Here is a 22018-nt window from a genome sequence, read left to right on the forward strand (position 1 = left end):
ATCTATCTTTATCTTAAAAACATTTAATGAAGGAACCTCAACTGCTTCACTGGGCAGGGAATTCCATAGATTCACAACCCTCTGGGTGAAGAAATTCCTCCTAAGCTCAGTCCTAAATCTACTTCCCCTTATTTTGAGGCTATGCCCCCTCGTTCTGCTTTCACCCGTCAGTGGAAACAACCTGCCCGCATCTATCCTATCTATTCCTTTCATAATTTTATATGTGATGCACCGTCAATTACCACAAGACGAGAATGGTGGAACAATTGATGCTTTATTAAACAAGATGTTGTGCCCCCTGTAGCTGGAACCAGAATGACTGCAGCACAGAAGAGCGCACACATTTATACGCCACCTGCTGGGTGGAGCCAGCAGGCAGGGATTTACCAATGAACCTCTAATATACGGGTAATACATATAATATGCCACTAGTGGTGACTACCACATTCACCCCCTGTTAAAAAAGAGTCCGGCGGGGGTGGTGGAAAACATTACAAGTTAAATCTGTCGGGGACCTTGACGCTCCTCTGCGATCGCCTCAGTCCTGGTGGTGATGTGGGCGCCGACTTGGTCACCTGTGACTCCGGGATCGTGTTGTCCTCGTCTTTGTCACCCCTGAGTGGAACCAGTGGGAGGACGGATCCTGCTGGGGTGGGGGCTGCGGTGAGGTTCGCTGGAGGGAGGGTGAGTGGCGCAGGGGTGAATGAGGCACGGGTGGGGGGGGGGGGGGGGCGCGGTGTCAGGTCAGGGGTTGTGGGTGCCAGGTCCCGGAGGGAGACTGTGTCCTGGCGCCTGTCGGGGTGTGCCACGTAGGCGTACTGCGGGTTTGCGTGTAAGAGGTGGACTTTTTTGACCAAGGTGTCCGTCTTATTGGTCCGCACATACTTCCGGAGGAGGACGGGGCCAGGAACTGTCAGCCATGTTGGGAGCGAGACCCCGGAGGTGGACTTCCTGGGGAAGGCAAACACACGTTCGTGAGGGGTCTCATTAGTCGCGGTGCAGAGGAGCGATCAGATGGAGTGGAGCAAGTTGGGGAGGACCTCCTGCCAGCGGGTGACCGGGAGAGTTTTAGACCGCAGGGCCAGCAGGACGGCCTTCCAGACCGTCCCGTTCGCCCTCACGACCTGCCCGTTTCCCCGGGGGTTGTAGCTGGTCGTCCTGCTCGAGGCAATGACCTTGCTGAGCAGGAACTGACGCAGCTCATCGCTCATGAAAGAGGATCCCCAATCGTTGTGGATATAGGTGGGGAAACCAAACAGAGTGAAGATGCTGTGCAGAACTTTAATTACTGTGGCAGAAGCCATATCGGGGCATGGGATGGCGAAAGGGAACCGGGAGTACTCATCAATCATGTTCAGGAAATACGTCTTGCGTTTGGTGGAGGGAGGGGCCCTTTGAAGTCCATGCTGAGGCGTTCGAAGGGGCGGGAGGCCTTCACCAGGTGCGCTCTATCTGGCCGGTAGAAGTGCGGCTTGCACTCTGCGCAGACTTGGCAGTCTCTGGTGACGGTCCTGACCTCCTCAATGGAGTAGGGCAGGTTACGGGCCTTGATAAAATGGAAGAGCCGGGTGACCCCTGGGTGGCAGAGGTCATAGTGGAGGGCCTGGAGTCCCACTTGTGCGCTGGCACATGTACCGCAGGATAGGGCATCAGGGGGCTCCGGGCGATACAAGATCTCATAATTATAGGTGGAGAGCTCGATCCTCCACCTCAAGATCTTGTCATTTTTGATCTTGTCCCGCTGTGTATTATTAAACATAAAGGCAACCGACCGTTGGTCAGTGAGGAGAGTGAATCTCCTGCCGGCCAGGTAATGCCTCCAATGTCACACAGCTTCCACAATGGCTTGGGCCTCCTTTTCGACAGAGGAGTGCCGAATTTCAGAGGCATGGAGGGTGCGGGAAAAGAAGGCCACGGGCCTGCCCGCCTTGTTGAGGGTGGCGGCCAGAGCTACGTCCGATGCATCGCTCTCCACCTGAAAGGGGAGGGACTCGTTGACCGCATGCATCGTGGCCTTGGCGATGTCCGCCTTGATGTGGTTGAAGGCTTGGCAGGCCTCAGCCGTCTGGGGAAAAACTGTGGACTGAATTAGTGGGCGGGCCTTGTCCGCATAATTAGGGACCCACTGGGCATAATAGGAGAAAAACCCCAGGCATCGTTTCAGGGCCTTCGGGCAGTGGGGGAGAGGGTGTTCCAGGAGGGGCGCATGCGGTCGGGGTCGGGCCCTAGGACTCCATTTTCCACGACAGAGCCAAGAATGGCTAAGCGGTTAGTGCGGAACACGCATTTCTCCTTATTGTATGTGAGATTAAGGAGTTTGCCGGTATGGAGGAATTTTTGGAGGCTTGCGCCGTGGTCCTGCTGATTGTGGCTGCAGATAGTGACGTTTTCTAGGTACAGGAAGGTGGCCCGCAATCCATACCGGTCATCCATTCGGCCCATCTCTCGCTGGAAGACCGAGACCCCATTATTGACGCCGAAAGGAACCCTAAGTAAGTGATAAAGGCGGCCATCTGCTTCGAACGCAGTGTATTGATGGTCCTCCGGGTGGATGGGGAGCTGGTGTAGGCGGACTTCAAGTCCACTGTGGAAAAGACTCTATACTGTGCAATCTGATTGACCATGTCAGATATGCGTGGGAGGGGGTACGCGTTGAGCTGCGTGTGCCGATTGATGGTCTGACTGTAGTCAGTGACCATCCTGTGCTTCTCCCCAGTCTTCACTACCAATATTTGAGGTCTCCAGGGGCTTTTGCTGGCCTCAATGATCCCCTCCCGCAGAAGCCGTTGGACCTCCCACCTGATGATGTTCCTGTCCTGGGCACTGTACCGTCTGCTCCTAGTGGCGACGGGTTTGCAGTCCGGGGTGAGGTTCGCAAACAGTGAAGGTGGATCGACCTTAAGGGTCATGAGGCTGCAGACGGTGAGGGGGGGCAGGGGTCCGCTAAATTTAAAAGTCCGGCTTTGGGGATGGCACTGAAAATCGAGGCCGAGTAACAGGGCAGCGCAGCGGTGGGGGAGGACGTAGAGCCGGAGGTTGCTGAACTCTACGCCTTGGACGGTGAGGGTCGCGATACAGTACCCCTGGATTTCAACGGAATGGGATCCGGAGGCCAGGGAGATTTTCTGGGTGACTGGGTGTACCAGGAGGGAGCAGCGCCTTACTTTAGTGGGGTAGATGAAGCTCTTTGTGCTCCCGGAGTAAAAGAGGCAGGTCATTTCATGCCCATTGATCTTCACCGCGTCGTTGTGGTCGCAAGGTTGCGGGGCAGGGACTGATCCAGGGTGATAGAGGCAAGCTGCGGAAGGTGCTGGGAGGTCCCGGGCTGGTCAGCGGTGGCGGAGTTAGCAGTAGGTGGCGAACGGCCAGACAAGCAGGGGTCCTGAGACGCAGTCCAAAATGGTGCCGAAGATGGCGACGCCCACGGGCCGCACATGGCTTGTGGTGAGGAAGATGATGGCGCCCACGGGCCGCACATGGCTTGCGAAGGGGAAAATGGCGGCGCCCCTTGATCGCACGTGGGGGGTGTAGAAACGCCGGGCCTGGAAACACCGGCGACCGACCGGGCCTGGCAAACAGAAACAAAGTGTCCCTTCTTCCCCCACCCATTGCAGGTCGCGCTCCGCACTGGGCAGCGCTGCCTGGGGTGTTTGTTTTGTCCAAAAAAATAACACTTGGGGGGGCCCCCCAGAGTTGGCCGGCTGCCGCGCGGCGCAGGCTTGCGGTGAGCTGGAGCTGGCAGCTGGTGGGGCCCACGATGCCCACGAGGGTGCCGCGCAGTCAGGGACGTAGGACCGAACGTTACGGGAGGCCACTTCTAACGAATTAGAGAGCTGCCTAGCCCCGCAAGATCGAGCGTACCCCCTTCCAGTAGCCGCTGGCGGACGTACGCAGACTTCATGCCTGTGACGTAAGCATCTCTAATTAAACGTTCAGTGTACTGGACTGCCGAAACTGTCTGGCAGTCACAGTTCCTACCTAGGATCTGCAGGGTATGCAAGAAATCGTCCAGAGTCTCCCCTGGACAGTTGTTGTCTCGTGGCCAGGAGGTGCCTGGTGTACAATCGGTTCACCGGTCGAACGTAATGTCCCTTCAGGAGCGCCATCGCTTCGAAGTAGGTGGGCGCATCCCGGATGAGGGGAAAAATGTCAGGGCTCACCCGTGAATAGAGGACTTGGAGCTTCTGCGCATCCGAGGGTTCTTCAGCGGCTGCTCTTGAGGTAGCCTTCGAAGCAGGCTAGCCAGTGGTCAAAGGTGGACGTGGCGTTGGCTGCTTAAGGGCTCAGCTGCAGGCGTTCAGGCTTAATGCAGAGATCCATTGTTTAAAAATCTTGTTCAATAAATTGATGCACCGTCAATTACCACAAGACTAGAATGGTGGAACATTCGAGGCTTTATTGAACAAGATGTTGTGCCTCCTGTAGCTGGAACCAGAATGACTGCAGCACAGAAGAGCACACACATTTATACGCCGCCTGCTGGCTCCTTATCATTATACCTCTAATATATGGGCAGTGCCGTAGTACATATAACATACCACTAGTGGTGATTACCACAATATGTTTCTATAAGATCCCTCCGCATCCTTCTAAATTCCAACGAGTACAGTCCCAGTCTACTCAACCTCTCCTCGTAATCCAACCCCTTCAGCACTTATGTCCTTTAGGGAAGGAAATCTGCCGCCCTTACTTGGTCTGGCCTACATGTGACTCCAGACCCACAGCAATGTGGTTGACTTTCAAACACCTTATGAAATGGAGGGCAGTTAGGGATGGACAATACATGCTGGTCCAGCCAGAGATGCCTACATCCCATACAATGAATTTTTTTAAAATGACAATGTCAACGTGGATACAGGTGATGTTAAACATGGGGGTAGCCACACCCAAAACCCAGAAGGGTAACTGGGAACTAGTTCATAGTATATATGGGTTTGGTATAATGTGAGGAACGGTGTACAACCCTGTGAGGAACAGTCCAGTCGTTGTGCGAACAATGGAAGCTGCAAAGAGATAGTGATGAGATGAGGAAGGAGTTAAATAATGCGATAGAATTCAGTGTCTGGATGTGTGAGGATAAATTTTGGTGAAAGAGCAAACATCATACTCTAAATGGAAGTGCACTCAGAGCTACTTCCAGTACTATTTCCGGAATTTGGGTGGTCTGGAGAGAAGGGCCAAGGATGTAAGATTAAATGTAAAAGATTTGGAACCGAGAGCAAGAGAATTCACTAAGTAGAGTTGTGAGGCTGTGAAATTCCAGTCCAGCATTAACAGTTGATATGGAAACCAGGTCAACATTCAAGATTAAATCTGATTGCTGGATGAAGGGATATGGGAACAAGAAAGATAAATGTGATTAGAATTACTTATTGGAGGGAGAGGAAAGGCACGAGGTTGGGGGGGTGGGGGGGGAGGATGGGGACGAATGCACTCGAGAACCCCTGAAGACCAGCAGAGGGGAAGAAAACAATAAGAGACCAGTTTGCTGGCAAATTAATGCCTGAACCACAATGTACATAAACCGCTGAAAATATATGTTTTGGCCAAGCCTGGCAATGTAAAGTCTGCAAGAGAAATATTTTTGTTGAGGGGAACTATTGTTACAGTTGTCAGTTGGAACCTCTTCTTTTGCTGATATGTGTTGGTCTTGTTTACCCTGTAAATTTGTGATATAAAATGTTAAACTCAATAAAAATATTTTCCAGAAGAAATAACTTGGTATGGACTTCCGGGTGCGGCGATGACCAGCTGAGTCGCACGTTTCGGCAGCTCCCTGTGAAACGGACTTTTGGGCTCTTGATAGGAGCCCCAACGGCAATTTTAACGGCTGAAAACACCGTGCGGTAAACCAGAAGGGTGTTCCCCCTGGACACGGATGGAAAAAGGAGAGGAAAGTGGCCGGATTGCAGCGGATCCTTTGGAACAACGGCAAGGAAGGCAAGCAGAAACCAAGATGGGGTCGGAAGGTGGCAGTTTCATATGGGGCCCTGAACAACAAGAGTTTTTGAAACGCTGCGTGGAGGAGATAAAAAAGTAAATGAAGAAAGAGTTGTTGGCCCCGATATTACAGGCGATTGAAGGGCTGAAAGAGGAACAAAAGACCCAGGAGCAGGAGCTTCGGGTCGTGAAGGCGAAAGCAGCAGAGAATGAAAACGATATACAGGGTCTGGTGGTGAAGTCGGAGGTACAGGAGGCACACCAGAAACGATCTGTGGAGAGGTTGGAGGCACTGGAAAATAACGCAAGGAGGAACAACTTGAGGATTCTTGGCCTTCCTGAAGGTGTGGAGGGGGCGGACGTCGGGGCATATGTGAGCACGATGCTGCACTCGTTAATGGGAGTGGAGGCCCCGACGGGTCCGTTGGAGGTGGAGGGAGCATACCGAGTTATGGTGCGAGGATCGAGAGCAGGAGAAGCTCCCAGAGCCATAGTGGTGAGATTTCTCCGTTTTAAGGATAGAGAAATGGTCCTTAGATGGGCGAAGAAAACTCGGTGTAGTAAATGGGAGAACGCGGTGATCCGCGTCTATCAAGATTGGAGTGCGGAGGTGGCGAGAAGGAGGGCGAGCTTTAATCGGGCCGAAGCGGTACTTCACAAAAAAAAGATAAAGTTTGGAATGCTGCAACCGGCAAGACTGTGGGTCACATATCAAGGGAGGCACCACTACTTTGAGACGGCGGATGAAGCGTGGACTTTTATTGTAGAAGAAAAATTGGAATGATTGGACTACGAAAATGAACGTTTGGACAAAGTGGTGGGACGAGTGGGGGGGGGCGCGAAGAGGGATTGTATGATTAATCCTGCGGTATGATAACTTTTCTTTCTCCCACAGGTGGTGATGGGGGGAGGTGGGGAGGGAGAGGAGATGGGGCGTTGGCCATGGGAGGCGGGGCCGAGGGAGAGGCGCGGGCTTGGTTCCCGCGCTATGATAATTATGGCGGGAATAGAGAAGCAGGAAGGAGGGGGCGCCGCACGGGGCGAGCCGTGATCACGGGGGGAAGCCGAGGTCAGCCAGAGTTTGCTGACTTCTGGGAGCAACATGGGGGGAGTAATTACGCTAGCGGGGGGTCTAGCGGGGGGGGGGGGGGAGGGGGAATTACTGGGTTGCTGCTGCTGGGGAAAGGGGGGAGTGGGTACGGGAAAGGATGGGCGGGGGGGCACCGTCTGGGAGAAATACAGCTGCGTGGGAACTGGGCGAGAAGCTGGAAAAAGATGATGGCTAACCGGCAAGGGGGGGGGGGTGGGAAGCCCCCCAACTCGGCTGATCACGTGGAACGTGAGGGGGCTTAACGGGCCGATAAAGAGGGCACGAGTACTCGCACACCTTAAGAAACTTAAAGCAGATGTGGTCATGTTACAGGAAACGCACCTGAAACTGATAGATCAGGTTAGGTTGCGCAAAGGATGGGTAGGGCAGGTGTTCCATTCGGGGCTGGATGCGAAAAACAGGGGGGTGGCTATATTAGTGGGGAAGCGGGTAATGTTCGAGGCAAAGACTATAGTGGCGGATAACGGGGGCAGATACGTGATGGTGAGTGGCAAATTACAGGGAGAGATGGTGGTGTTGGTAAACGTGTATGCCCCGAATTGTGACGATGCCAATTTTATGAGGCGAATGCTAGGACGCATCCCAGACCTAGAGACCGGAAAGCTGATAATGGGGGGAGACTTTAACACGGTGTTGGAACCAAGGCTGGATAGGTCGAAGTCCAGGACTGGTAGGAGGCCGGCAGCAGCCAAGGTGCTTAAGGATTTTATGGAGCAGATGGGAGGGGTGGACCCGTGGAGATTCAGTAGACCTAGGAGTAAGGAGTTCTCGTTTTTCTCCTATGTCCATAAAGTCTATTCACGCATAGACTTTTTTGTGTTGGGTAGGGCATTGATCCCGAGGGTGAGGGGAACGGAATATACGGCTATAGCCATTTCGGATCATGCCCCACACTGGGTAGACTTGGAGATAGGGGAGGAAACAAGAGGGCGTCCACCCTGGAGAATGGACATGGGACTAATGGCGGATGAGGGGGTGTGCTTAAGGGTGAGGGGATGCATTGAAAAGTACTTGGAACTCAATGATAATGGGGAGGTTCAGGTGGGAGTGGTCTGGGAGGCGTTGAAGGCGGTGGTTAGGGGGGAGCTGATATCAATAAGGACACATAAAGGGAAGCAGGAGAGTAAGGAACGGGAGCGGTTGTTGCAAGAACTTTTGAGGGTGGACAGACAGTATGCGGAAGCACCGGAGGAGGGACTGTATAGGGAAAGGCAAAGGCTGCATGTGGAATTTGACTTGCTGACCACAGGCACTGCAGAGGCACAATGGAGGAAGGCACAGGGTGTACAGTATGAATATGGAGAGAAGGCGAGCAGATTGCTGGCACACCAATCGAGGAAAAGGGGAGCAGCGAGGGAAATAGGGGGGGTGAGAGACGAAGATGGAGAGACGGAGCGGGGAGCGGAGAGAGTGAATGAAGTGTTTAAGACATTTTATAAAAAATTGTATGAAGCTCAACTCCCGGATGGGAGGGAGAGAATGATGGAGTTTTTGGATCGGCTGGAAATTCCCAAGGTGGAAGAGCAGGAAAGGATGGGATTGGGAGCACAGATCACGGTAGAAAGAAAATATTTGGACTTGCTCGCCCCGCTACTGACGAGGACCTTTAACGAGGCAAAGGAAAGGGGACAACTGCCCCCGACTATGTCAGAAGCAACGATATCGCTTCTTTTAAAGAAGGAAAAGGATCCGCTACAATGCGGGTCCTACAGACCAATCTCCCTCCTCAATGTAGATGCCAAGGTATTGGCCAAGGTAATGGCAATGAGAATAGAGGAATGTGTCCCGGGGGTGGTTCATGAGGACCAAACTGGGTTTGTGAAGGGGAGACAGTTGAACACGAATATACGGAGGTTGTTAGGGGTAATGATGATGGCCCCACCAGAGGGTGAAACGGAGATAGTAGTGGCGATGGATGCCGAGAAAGCATTTGATAGAGTGGAGTGGGATTATCTGTGGGAGGTGTTGAGGAGATTTGGGTTCGGAGAGGGGTATGTTAGATGGGTGCAGCTGTTGTATAGGGCCCCAGTGGCGAGTGTGGTCACGAATGGACGGGGATCGGCATATTTTCGGCTCCATAGAGGGACAAGGCAGGGATGTCCTCTGTCCCCATTACTGTTTGCACTGGCGATTGAGCCCCTGGCGATAGCGCTGAGAGGTTCCAAGGGATGGAGGGGAATACTTAGGGGAGGAGAAGAACACCGGGTATCTTTATATGCGGATGATCTGCTACTATATGTGGCGGATCCAGCGGAAGGGATGCCAGAAATAATGCGGATACTTGGGGAGTTTGGGGATTTTTCAGGGTATAAATTGAACATGGGGAAGAGTGAGCTGTTTGTGGTGCATCCAGGGGAGCAGAGTAGAGAAATAGAAGACCTACCGTTGAGGAAGGTAACAAGAGACTTTCGTTACCTGGGGATCCAGATAGCTAAGAATTGGGGCACATTGCACAGGCTAAATTTGACGCGGTTGGTGGAACAGATGGAGGAAGATTTCAAGAGATGGGATATGGTAGCATTGTCAATGGCAGGGAGGGTGCAGGCGGTTAAGATGGTGGTCCTCCCGAGATTCCTTTTTGTGTTTCAGTGTCTCCCGGTGGTGATCACGAAGGCTTTTTTCAAAAGGATAGAAAAGAGTATCATGGGTTTTGTTTGGGCCGGGAAGACTCCGAGAGTGAGGAAGGGATTCTTACAGCGTAGTAGGGATAGGGGGGGGCTGGCACTACCGAGCCTAAGTGAGTATTATTGGGCCGCTAATATTTCAATGGTGAGTAAGTGGATGGGAGAGGAGGAAGGAGCGGCGTGGAAGAGATTAGAGAGGGCGCCCTGTAGGGGGACCAGCCTGCAGGCTATGGTGACAGCCCCATTGCCATTCTCACCAAGGAACTATACCACGAGTCCGGTGGTGGTAGCTACACTGAAGATTTGGGGACAGTGGAGACGACATAGGGGAAAGACCGGAGCACTGGGGGGGTCCCCGATAAGAAACAACCATAGGTTTGCCCCGGGGGGAATGGATGGGGGATATGGAATGTGGCAAAGAGCAGGTATAACGCAATTGAAAGATCTATTTGTGGATGGGAAGTTTGCGAGTCTGGGAGCGCTGACCGAGAAATATGGGTTGCCCCAAGGGAATGCATTCAGGTACATGCAATTGAGGGCTTTTGCGAGGCAACAGGTGAGGGAATTCCCGCAGCCCCCGACACAAGAGGTGCAGGACAGAGTCATCTCAAAGAAATGGGTGGGGGATGGTAAGGTGTCGGATATATATAGGGAAATGAGAGACGAAGGGGAGACTATGATGGACGAACTAAAAGGGAAATGGGAAGAAGAGCTAGGGGAGGAGATTGAGGAGGGGATGTGGGCAGATGCCCTAAACAGGGTAAACTCGTCGTCCTCGTGCGCCAGGCTAAGCCTGATTCAGTTTAAGGTATTACACAGGGCACATATGACTGGAACACGGCTCAGTAAATTTTTTGGGGTGGAGGATAGGTGTGCGAGGTGCTCGAGAAGCCCAGCGAATCATACCCATATGTTTTGGTCATGCCCGGCACTACAGGGGTTTTGGATGGGGGTGACAAAGGTGCTTTCGAAAGTAGTAGGAGTCCGGGTCGAACCAAGCTGGGGGTTGGCTATATTTGGGGTTGCACAAGAGCCGGGAGTGCAGGAGGCGAAAGAGGCCGATGTTTTGGCCTTTGCGTCCCTAGTATCCCGGCGCAGAATATTGCTAATGTGGAAAGAAGCCAAGACCCCGGGGGTGGAGACCTGGATAAATGATATGGCGGGGTTCATAAAGTTAGAGCGGATTAAGTTCGTCCTAAGGGGGTCGGCTCAAGGGTTTACTAGGCGGTGGCAACCGTTCGTCGAATATCTTGCGGAAAGATAGATAGGGGAGAACAAAGAAGGCAGCAGCGGCGGCCCAGGACTTGGGGGGAGGGATGGGGGTGGGGGGGGAGGGGGGGAGGGATGGGGGGGGGGTGTGGCCTGAAACAAGGCAGTTGCCAATTAGGGCTAGTTTTTATTTTTTGTTATTTAATATTTATTTATTTGTTGTTGTTCTTGTTTAAATTTAAAAAGGTCATTATTATCTGTATTGTTACAATGTTGTGTAAAGGATGCACAATGTACTGTGTTGGTTGACCAAAAATTTTCAATAAAATATTATTTAAAAAAAAAAAGAAATAACTTGGTATGGAGGATAAATGTTGTCACGCGCTGTGTGGGCTGAATGGCCTGTTTCCATGTTGTAACTTGGTAGTTTTTTCTATGAGTTAACACTTTGGGCGTAGACCCATTTGTCAGCATTGGAGATTGTGATTACCATGGGCTTTAGAGAGGCCGTTGAAGCTTCCCAGTACAAAGGGATTTATTGCACATCCATGCTGAGGGTGAAGATAAATCCCTCATGTTTTATGGTGAGTTGTACAACTCACCATGCACTCAGGCAGATAGCAGGAATACCACATAACAACTAGCAAGGGATCAAAAATCCATACTTCCAAGTTATTTGATGACCAAATAACCATGTCTTTCTTGGGGACAGGATTTAAGGGGGCTCTATTTGGGGTCAAGAATGCTCCAAAATAACAGATCTAGAGAAGGAAGTAAAAAAGCATGTCAACCCTTACTGGTAAACCTTTGATAATCTGGTGGCTGGATTAGGTGAATTGCAGTTCCCCAGGACACTGTTGATGATTGATCAGCCAATGTGATCTGGAGAGACAATACTCATTGCTGGGGGTTAAAAATCTTCCCATAATTAGATTACAGCAATACTCCAACTTGCGAACATTTTAGGCAAATAAGTACGGTATGTCTTGTGAGAGCGAGTTCATTCTATATCCAGCAAACAGAATTCTACCCATGCACTGTGGGACAACCATGTATGGCGATGGGTTTTTGCGCATTTCAGACACTTGCTGACAAGGACCTATACCTGTATTTTCTCTTCACAGATGTTGTCAAACCTTGGGTGTTTGTCCAGAATTTCACAATTTTAGAATATTCAATTTATTTTCTTTCACTACGAATACACTGACAGTAAAGTACTATTAAATACCTGTCATGACTTTAGATGAGGCACTCCTAAAGGATTATAATTCTACATCTGTGATATTAGGTTAATTAAACTCTGAAGCACATTTGAAGTTCCATCTCTGACATTATGACAAAACAGGAGAGATTGTTTTTAGTCAGTTTTCTAGGTAATTTCTGCCCAAGGTAGTGGAGCTGTACGTTAATAATGTCTGATTGATTTTTGTTTTTAAATTTTTTAAAAATTGAACAGAAGAAAAGGAGGTTTTATTTGGCCTTATTTGCTGCTGCATTTATCATCTATTCAGCGTGGTTTTTCTTTTTGACTTTAATATAATTGAATACTCGTTACTGTGGTTTATTTGAATTGTCTTATAAAACGCACCATTACTGAAATGTCAGAGGATTCTATTTGGTCTTGTTCCTCATGCCATGTAGTACAGATATTTATTGGCAACACACCATTGTGCTCTTTCTGCCAAAGCAACTGTCAATATTTAATGAGGTATGAGCTGAGAAATTAAATAGTTACCACCCCTACCACATGGAGGCAAGTTAAACAGCAATTGCTTTACACAAATGGTTTGTACAGTGAAATCTCTCCATATGGACATTCTATATTAACATGGACAGACATATTCTTCCTGCACAATTAAAGTATAAACCTAAATTAAAAACACTCCTTTTTGAAAATGGATACAATTTAGCCCCTCCATACAAGCTCAGATCTTTAAGCACATACACAGCTTGAAACATGCATATATTTAATATATACACATACACGCACTTACCCTCTACATGTGCACACATATTATCAATTCAGTCCATGCTACCAAGAACCACACTATATTTTATGGAATTCTCTTCACAGACAGTGCCAGACATAATCAAATATGCCTGTGTTCTTGCTCACTTTCAGACACTCCACAACAAATACACTCAGATTTCACTGAACACACACGCACAATTATACATATAATATATTGATTATGTAAGCACCTTACATATTTAATATAGATGGACACAGTGTAATCTTTTCACACAGGGATTATTGACATGGATGAGGAATTTTAAATGATGTTTTGGAGAACCAAGACGCACTTTACGACAAAGAGGGGAGGAGTGGCGGGAAAATGCTTTCTGCAATTTTAAAGTAATGTATTTTTCTTTCTCTCACATTCTCCTGATCTAGGAGAATTTGATAAAAGCAAACCGAGTCCAAAGAAAGCAACGGGTCAAGAGGAGTCCGCTAATTCAGAATCTCTCATTGCCCCTGCAGATGAGGACGGAATCCCAATTTCCACATCAGGATTACTGCAGGTGGTGGAGAGAAGGCGTATGTATTAACTACAATAATAAATAACTTGCTTTTCTATTACCAGAAATGCATCCATAACATCCTGAATCTGATTATACAGTTAACTGTAAAATTAGCAAAATTCTTCTGGTTTATAAACATTTTCAGTAATGTTCCAGTGTCCAATAAATCCATTAACATTTTTGTATATTGTACCATGAGTTGGTGCAGTGTAGGCTTTTACATCCAATTTTTCAAGCAGTGGGTGTATAATCTAATTCACCACGTGGAAAATTATGTGCTGTGCTATCAAACCAGAAACCAGGGAAAATTGGCAGGCAGATTAATCCAATCCAGCCTTGGATTGAAAGCAATTTTGACAAATGTTTGGGAAGCAATTTTGACAAATGTTTGGGAATAGTTGATCTGCCTGCCCATTGGTTGCATATTGTAGGAAACATAAAAAGAAACATTTTTATATCTTTTTTTTCCAATTAAGGGGCAATTTAGCATGGCCAATCCACCTACCCAGCATGTCTTTGGGTTGTGGGAGTGAGACCCATGTAGACACTGGGAGAATGTGCAAACTCCAAACGGTTTATATCTTGTTCGATTATGGAACCATTGAATGGTACATCAGAGAAGGAGGCCACTCAGCATAACGTGCCCATGCTGACTCTGATAGAGCGATCCAACCCGTCCTACTCCTCCGCTCCTTTCCCGTAGCCCTGCAAATACTTTTCCCTTCAAGTATCAATTCAATCATTTTTCAAAGTTACCATTGAATCTACTTCCACCATCCTTTTAGGCCGTGCTTTCCAGATCACAGCAACTCATTGTGTGAAAATAACTTCCTCAAGTCACCTTTGGCCCTTTTTGTTAATCACCTTAAATCAATGTCCTCTGGTTACCAACCCTTCTTCCCACTGGAAACAGCCTCTTTACTTACTCTATCGATAGCATTCACGATTTTGAACTCCTCTATCTAACCTCCCCTTGACCTTCCGTGCTCCAAAGAGAACAACCCCAGCTTTTCCAGTCCATCCACATGACTGAAGTCCTGACCTTGTTCGAGTAAAATCGGAAATGCCGGGAAAATGCAGCAGGTATTTAGAGCCATAGGGTTTTGAAGCATTGACTTTGGCTTCTCTCTCCACAGATGCTGCCAGACCTCCTGCGGTTTCCCAGCATTTTCCATTTTCACTTGAGATTTCCAGCATCTGCAGTATTCTGCTTTTATTTTATTATCCAAGTAAATACCTTCTGCTCCCTCTCTTAAGGCCTTGAAATCTTTCCTAAAGTGTGGTGCCGAGAATTGAACATAATATTCCAACTGAGGTCTAATTAATGCTTTTAAAAGTAAATTATTCAGGCCAAATTCTTTAGAATTTTTGGCGTTCAGATATATAAATTTTTGGATACTTACTGTGAGGATGTCTTGTCACGCAGTGGGTGGCGTCCTTGTCTCTGAGTCAGAGGTTCCAGGGCTTGATGGTCAAGGAAGGTGTATTTGTCATGTGGCCAAACCGGTTCCAACACTTGCCTATGGCAGGCAATAAAAGCGGGAGAGGTTCCAGGGCAGCTGCGAGATGGAAAGAGAATTGGAGCCTCTACCATCACGAGCCGTAGCTCCAGTTTTACAACACGAGTACTGTATGTCGCCACAGCACCTCCGACTCCTTGGGGGACCAGCCAGCTCAATTGGCTGGATGTGGATCAGATTGGTACCAACGGCACAGAGTTTGATCCCCGTTCCGACGGGTGGATTTAGGATCTGCCCCCTTGCCCTACGCACGGTGGAGGTCATGGCAGTGTACATCAAATCTGCCTTCAGGCCAAGAACTCGAAGAAGAATTACTATATTATTCTGCAACACATGACTTATAGGTAGAATTACAGTGCAGAAGGAGGCCACGCGGCCCATCGTGCCCATGCTGACTCTGCACATGCAACTTACTTAGGCTCACTCCCCTGCCTTTGCCCCGTAACCCGGTAATTTTCTTTCTCTTCAGATAATTACCCAAATTCCTCTTGAATGCCTCGATTGAACCTGCCTCCACCACACTCTCAGGTGACTCATTCCAGATCCTAACCACTCATTCCGTAATAAAAGATTTCCTCCTGTCACCATTACTTCTTTCGCCAATCACCATAAATCAGTATCCTCTGGTTCCTGTTCCTTCCAATGGGAACAGTTTTTCCCGATTTAATCAGTCTAGACCCCTCACGATTTTGAACACCTTTATCAAATCACCCCTCAACCTGCTCTCCAAGAAGAACATCCCCAGTTTCTCCGCCGGTTCCATGCAACTGAAGGTCCTTATCCCTGGAACCATTCTTGTGAACCTTTTCTGCACTCTCTCCAATACCTTTATCCTTCCTAAAGTGTGGTTCCCAGGACTGGACATAATACTCTAGTTGAGGCCGACCCAGTGTTCTCTACAGGTTTATCCTAGCTTCCTTACTTTGGTGTTTCATATCCCTGCTTACAAAGCCCAGGTTCCCATATCCCTGCTTGCAAAGCCCAGGATCCCATATCCCTGCTTACAAAGCCCAGGATCCCATATCCCTGCTTACAAAGCCCAGGATCCCATATCCCTGCTCACAAAGCCCAGGATTCCATATCCCTGCTCACCAAAGCCCAGGATCCCATATCCCTGCTCACAAAGCCCAGGATCCCATATCCCTGCTCACAAAGCCCAGGATCCCATATCCCTGCTTACAAAGCCCAGGATCCCATATCCCTGCTTACAAAGCCCAGGATCCCATACTCCTGCTTACAAAGCCCAGGATCCCATATCCCTGCTTACAAAGCCCAGGTTCCCATATCCCTGCTTACAAAGCCCAGGTTCCCATATCCCTGCTTACAAAGCCCAGGATCCCATATCCCTGCTCACAAAGCCCAGGATCCCATATCCCTGCTTACAGAGCCCAGGTTCCCATATCCCTGCTTACAAAGCCCAGGTTCCCATATCCCTGTTTACAAAGCCCAGGATCCCATATCCCTGCTTACAAAGCCCAGGATCCCATATCCCTGCTTACAGAGCCCAGGTTCCCATATCCCTGCTTACAAAGCCCAGGATCCCATATCCCTGCTCACAAAGCCCAGGATCCCATATCCCTGCTTACAGAGCCCAGGTTCCCATATCCCTGCTTACAAAGCCCAGGATCCCATATCCCTGTTTACAAAGCCCAGGATCCCATATCCCTGCTTACAAAGCCCAGGATCCCATATCCCTGCTTACAGAGCCCAGGTTCCCATATCCCTGCTTACAAAGCCCAGGATCCCATATCCCTGTTTACAAAGCCCAGGATCCCATATCCCTGCTTACAAAGCCCAGGATCCCATATCCCTGCTTACAGAGCCCAGGTTCCCATATCCCTGCTTACAGAGCCCAGGTTCCCATATCCCTGCTTACAAAGCCCAGGATCCCATATCCCTGCTCACAAAGCCCAGGATCCCATATCCCTGCTCACAAAGCCCAGGATCCCATATCCCTGCTTACAGAGCCCAGGTTCCCATATCCCTGCTTACAGAGCCCAGGATCCCATTTGCTTTATTAACTGCGTTCTCAACCTGCCCTGACAGCTTTGATATTTTGTGGAAATATCCCCAGGCCCCTCTGTTCTTGCACTCACATTAGAATTGTACCCGTTATTTTATATTGCCTCTCACACTGGGCTAAATCACTGGCTTTAAAAGCAGACCAAGGCAGGCCAGCAGCACGGTTCATTTCCCGTAACAGCCTCCCCAAACAGGCGCCGGAATGTGGCGACTAGGGGCTTTTCACAGTAACTTCATTGAAGCCTACTTGTGACAATAAGCGACTTTCATTTCATTTCATTTTCATTTCATTTCATATCGCCCTTTGCATTAGATTTAATCTGCCACTTGTCCTCCCATTTCACCATCTATGTGCTCTTAAGGTTTCTCACCATTCTCCTTCTAATTCACAATACTTTGAAGTTTAGTGTCATTCACAAATTTTGAAATTACGCACACCAGTCTGGATCATTAATATATATCTAGAAAGGCAGGGATCCTCACACTGACCATTGGGGAACCCCACTCAGTCAATTTCCTGTATATATTTTATAACTTGGTAATGCTCAGGTCACACTTATTATTTTGGCATTTATTATTTTGAGAGAATCGCAATGACGGAAAGTCTGTCGAGAGTGGCAGTCGGCTGGAGATTGTCGCTCTGAGGAAGTTACAGACCATTATGCTCTTCCAATAGCTGACAGGTAGATTATACCTCACCCAGCATGACAGATACTGCTACTTTCAAATTAAACACTTTGTCCACCAGCACTGCTAATACACTGATCTATCCAACCTCCTCTGGAGTTGCAACTTTGCGAACAAATCCGGAAAATACATCTCCACCTTTTGCACTATGCCGGTCTTCAATCAAAAGGCGGTGTATAAAGTCTGAAAGCGGCTGGCAGCAAGACGTAGGGTGATGAGATAGAGGAGAAATGGAAAGAGTGGCACAGGGGCAGACCCTCACAACTACCATGCAGCAGAGGACCAGCTCACCGTCACACACTTGGTATACTGCACCCCAAAGGTGCCTCACCATGAATGACCATTAGAGGAGCAGTCAGAAGGGAACGCAGCTGTACGCATACTTCCTCTATGAACCATTTTGGGCAGTAGTCTGAGATGCTGTATTTCTCCTGCCGACCTGGGACTACCCACTGAAGAGCACATCTCTGTCCCACAATAGTGCAACTTTGCTGCAAGAAGGTAAATTTCCTCTCTCGTCTCCCATCACAGTGAAGAGCAGCATAAACCCACAAACAGAAAGTGGAATGGGCAAGATAATTCCAAAAAATAAGCCGATTCTGTTTGGAAATCATGTTTCTATGACATGTTGTCACACGGCACTCTGCACAGACATCAACTGTGAGCAACGTTACACTCACTAAATATGCATTTTATATAATATTTTATAGATGCCAGTAACTTGTGAGCTTGGCTGCTAAGGTCCTCCAAGCATTTTCCTTTGTGTTTTGTTTTCACAGAGCCTCTCAGCAGCGTCTCGTCTCTTGAGGTACACTTTGACCTCCTGGATCTGACTGAACTCACAGACATGTCCGACCAGGAACTTGCAGAAGTTTTTGCTGATTCTGATGATGAGGATCCACTGCACGATTCATGTACAGGTCAGTGTCACTGAGCACAGGCTGAGGAGAAGATGAGCTCTGCTCAGAGCCCTGCTCCCATTCCGGAAATGGGTGTGAAGCATAATAGTTGCATATTTGATGACTGAATTAAACGTGGAACTAAATTTGTATGAAATTTGTAAAACTCAAAAGGAAAAGATTTGAGATAAATAGATGCGATTAAAATTAAACTTATTTGTAGGATTTAAATAACATGGCCAGCGATCCGTATATTTTAAAACAGATGTTGGAAATTAAAATGTTTGAAGAAAACATTCCACAGAATCGATAGTGCGAAAATAGACCAGTTCAAGTGAACTTTGAAATGAAAGAAAAGTAAGGAACAGCAAGGTATATGCCGGAATATAAATGCATTCTGTTGCACCCCTACTGTGGCATAGATTGAACATATCCTTGTCCGTTCTGTAGATTATCTCCACCCCTGTTGGCAATTTACTGGAGGTCAGGTGCAGTATTGAAACAAGGAAAATGGCAAAGAGTATTGGTGCAATGACACAGCCTGTTGGACCCCAATTTTCACTGAGACAGGGTTTGTGGTGGTTACGTTGCTTGCATAACACAATGGAGTAGGGGGGAAGAATGGTGACAAATTTCTGAGGGCAGCCAATTTCAAGGAGGACCTTCACAGTTGAGTCAAAGGCTGTGTGAGGCCTGGAAATGACGGGCTGGATTCTCTTCTGGAGTCCCCATGCCGGCGTGAAAACGGTGGCGTTTTACACCAGGAAATCTGGCGCAAAACGGCCACCAAATCCCCGTTTTGCTGGGGATAGCAGGGAGGCAGCGTAGAGCTCGATCTGCCGATACGGCGTGGAGATTTGCCAAGTCTGTGGCCGCGCATGCGCACGCGGCAGCCTGCAACGGCCGTGCCATCCTTCATGGCCGATGCCGCTCGCGGATCCGGCGCGTGAAATAGTCCCCCCCCCCCCCCCCTTCGGCCGGCTTGCGCGCCCCAGACCACCCCACCACAGTGCCCCCAGCCCCGAATATGGCCACTCCTGCCCACGGATTGGCCCTCCCCCGACTGTGGCGGTGCTGGACTGAGTCCACAGCTGTCACTCTGAGTTCCTGACAGGTGGGACCACACGTGTCCCACGCCGTCAGGAACTCGGCCGGTCGGAGACAGAGCATCGCGGACGGGTCTCAGCCAACGTACGGAGGCCGTGGATACGGCGTGCGGCATTCTCTGCGAGTACACCGCTTTTCAGGGGGTGGAGCATCGCAAAAGCGACACCGCCCCCCCCCCCCCCCCCCCCCGGTTTCGGCGTCATCGGGGATTCTCCGCCCCGTCGCCAAATGCGATTTTGGCGGCTGGGATCAGAGAATCCAGCCCGTCATGTTCAGCAGCTGGTGCTGTTCCTTGCACTTTTCGGGAATTTGCCGCACAGTGAACACCATGGGCTGGATTCTCCGTCGGCGGGATCCTCCGCTTCACCGGCAGCGTACTCACCTGCGGATTTCCCAACGGTGTGCGGGTGCCCACAATGAGAAACCCCATTGGACGGCTGCCGGGACGGAGGATCCCGCTGCCGGCGGGACAGAGAATCCCGCCCCGTGACTTTGGTGCCCCTCAATGGGTTAAAACTGCATTATTACTTTGGAAGGGATTCCTTGATCACTGGGAGGAGGCAGTCGAGGAGGATCTTTGCAAGGCTTCTCCCTGTGGCAGACGGCAGGGAAACTCCTCTGTACTTGCCCCTATCGAACCTGTCTCCCTCCTTGAGTATAGTCACGGTCACAACATACCTGCGCTTTTCTTCATAGCTGAAGAATGAGGTTGTGCAGCTGTACCAGGAGTGTATCTCTGCTGTGTTTCAGAGCTTCAGGTGGGATTGCATCTGCTCCATCTGTTTGATTTTAGCAGCCAGCTTGCTGACCTACATTCCCTTTCGGTCTCCCCATCTCTGATCTTCTCCAGGCGTGCATCTCTCCAAGAATTCTATACTTCTCCAGCTCTGGCCTTTTGTGCATCCCCCATTTGTTTAGTCCCCAACATTGATGGATTTGCTTCAGCTCTTTAGACCCCATGTTCTGCAGTTCCCTCTCTAATTTACTTGCCTCTGCTCCTCCTAGACACTCCTTAATTTCCAACATCTCCTTTTTTGGCTCACTATATATCTTTTCTCTGAATACAACCCTCTTAATCTCATTGGGATTTGTTGCTGTTCAGAGTTACACATATTATGGGATTTAATGAGGATTTAACGGAAGAAATGCTTAAAAATAGCTCACCGCATTGTTAATCCTTCCTTGTAGTAATTTAATACATCACTTTATGATTGTCGTTTCCAAATTGTTATACAATAAGATTTTAAAGATCAGTACAAATTTGATACAGTCCCATTTGGATTGTTTGTATTTTACTTTGATCATTTGGTAAAATGTATCGGGTTTAGTTAAAGCAGTTTTCTTCAACTTTACAGAGTCTAATAAACACTGGTGTACAAACTGAATGTGTAAATAATTTATGACAGCAAGGAAATGTTTTTTTCCAAAAGAGGATTGAAGACTCTATTTTGGATTGAAACACAAATCAGCACAACATTTAAGAATAGGGCAAAGATTGCTGGTTGAAGGAAAGTTGGACTAGAGAACAGAAAGGCATGAGAATGAGGATGACTGCTCAGTTAGGAAATGAACACCAAAACTGGGTCTGACAACCTTTTTCTGTGGGGCAATTTGTATCTACTTCTATGAATGACTAATACTATAAAATTCCACTTTGCATCACAGGCTTAAATGGTATATGGGAAATGTTTCGCCTTCAGAGGAAACAGCTGTAGTCTTTTCTCATGGTTTCACGATGTTAAATATTCCCTTGTAGTTGGGAGGGGGAGGAAGGGAAATCATAGACTTCAACAGTTTATTTGTAAACATAACCTATTTGAAAATAGCCCAGAAGTTAGTAGAAACAACATCTCACATAATATATCCCCCCCCCCCCCCCCCCCCCCACACACACACACACACCCTTCCCCCAATTCTAGATAAAGTCTGATGTCATTCAGTTTTTTTTTTAGCAAACAATTTTATTGAGGTATTTTTTGGCATTGTAAACAGTTACAGATTACAGAAATATGCAAACATTAACGGAAAACTAACACTTCAACCAAACCATAATGCTCATACCCGCTCCTCTCCCATAGACACTATTTATCCCTCCTACTCTTCTCTCTCTCTCTCTCTCTCTCTCTCTCTCTCTCTCTCTCTCTCTCTCTCTCTCTCTCTCTCTCTCTCCCCCCCCCCCTGCTGATGTTTACTCTCCCGCGAAGAAGTCGATGAATGGTTGCCACCTTCGGGCGAACCCCAATACAAATCCCCTCAAGGCGAACTTGATTTTTTTCCATACCCAGAAAACTTGACATGTCCGAAAGCCATAGTTCGGTCTTAGAGTGTTCCTGTCCGTTTCAAGATCCAACTGAGGACCAACCAGCATTTTGCACT

General features: G+C 48.7%; 1 protein-coding gene across 2 annotated transcripts in view; it reads left to right on the top strand.

Moving 5' to 3' along the window:
• dbndd1 (dysbindin domain containing 1) overlaps nucleotides 1-22018 on the top strand; it is a 60564-nt gene that overhangs the window by 24164 nt on the left and 14382 nt on the right. The window contains exons 2-3 of one of the 2 annotated variants that reach the window (XM_072518033.1): nucleotides 13367-13423; nucleotides 18416-18556. In XM_072518033.1, the coding sequence (XP_072374134.1) occupies nucleotides 13367-13423; nucleotides 18416-18556 (198 nt within the window). Of the gene's footprint in view, nucleotides 1-13279; nucleotides 13424-18415; nucleotides 18557-22018 lie in introns of both variants that reach the window. The other variant, XM_072518032.1, reaches the window with a different exon arrangement.

Source organism: Scyliorhinus torazame, chromosome 10, assembly GCF_047496885.1.
Source record: "Scyliorhinus torazame isolate Kashiwa2021f chromosome 10, sScyTor2.1, whole genome shotgun sequence".
NCBI classification, from domain to species: domain Eukaryota; kingdom Metazoa; phylum Chordata; class Chondrichthyes; order Carcharhiniformes; family Scyliorhinidae; genus Scyliorhinus; species Scyliorhinus torazame.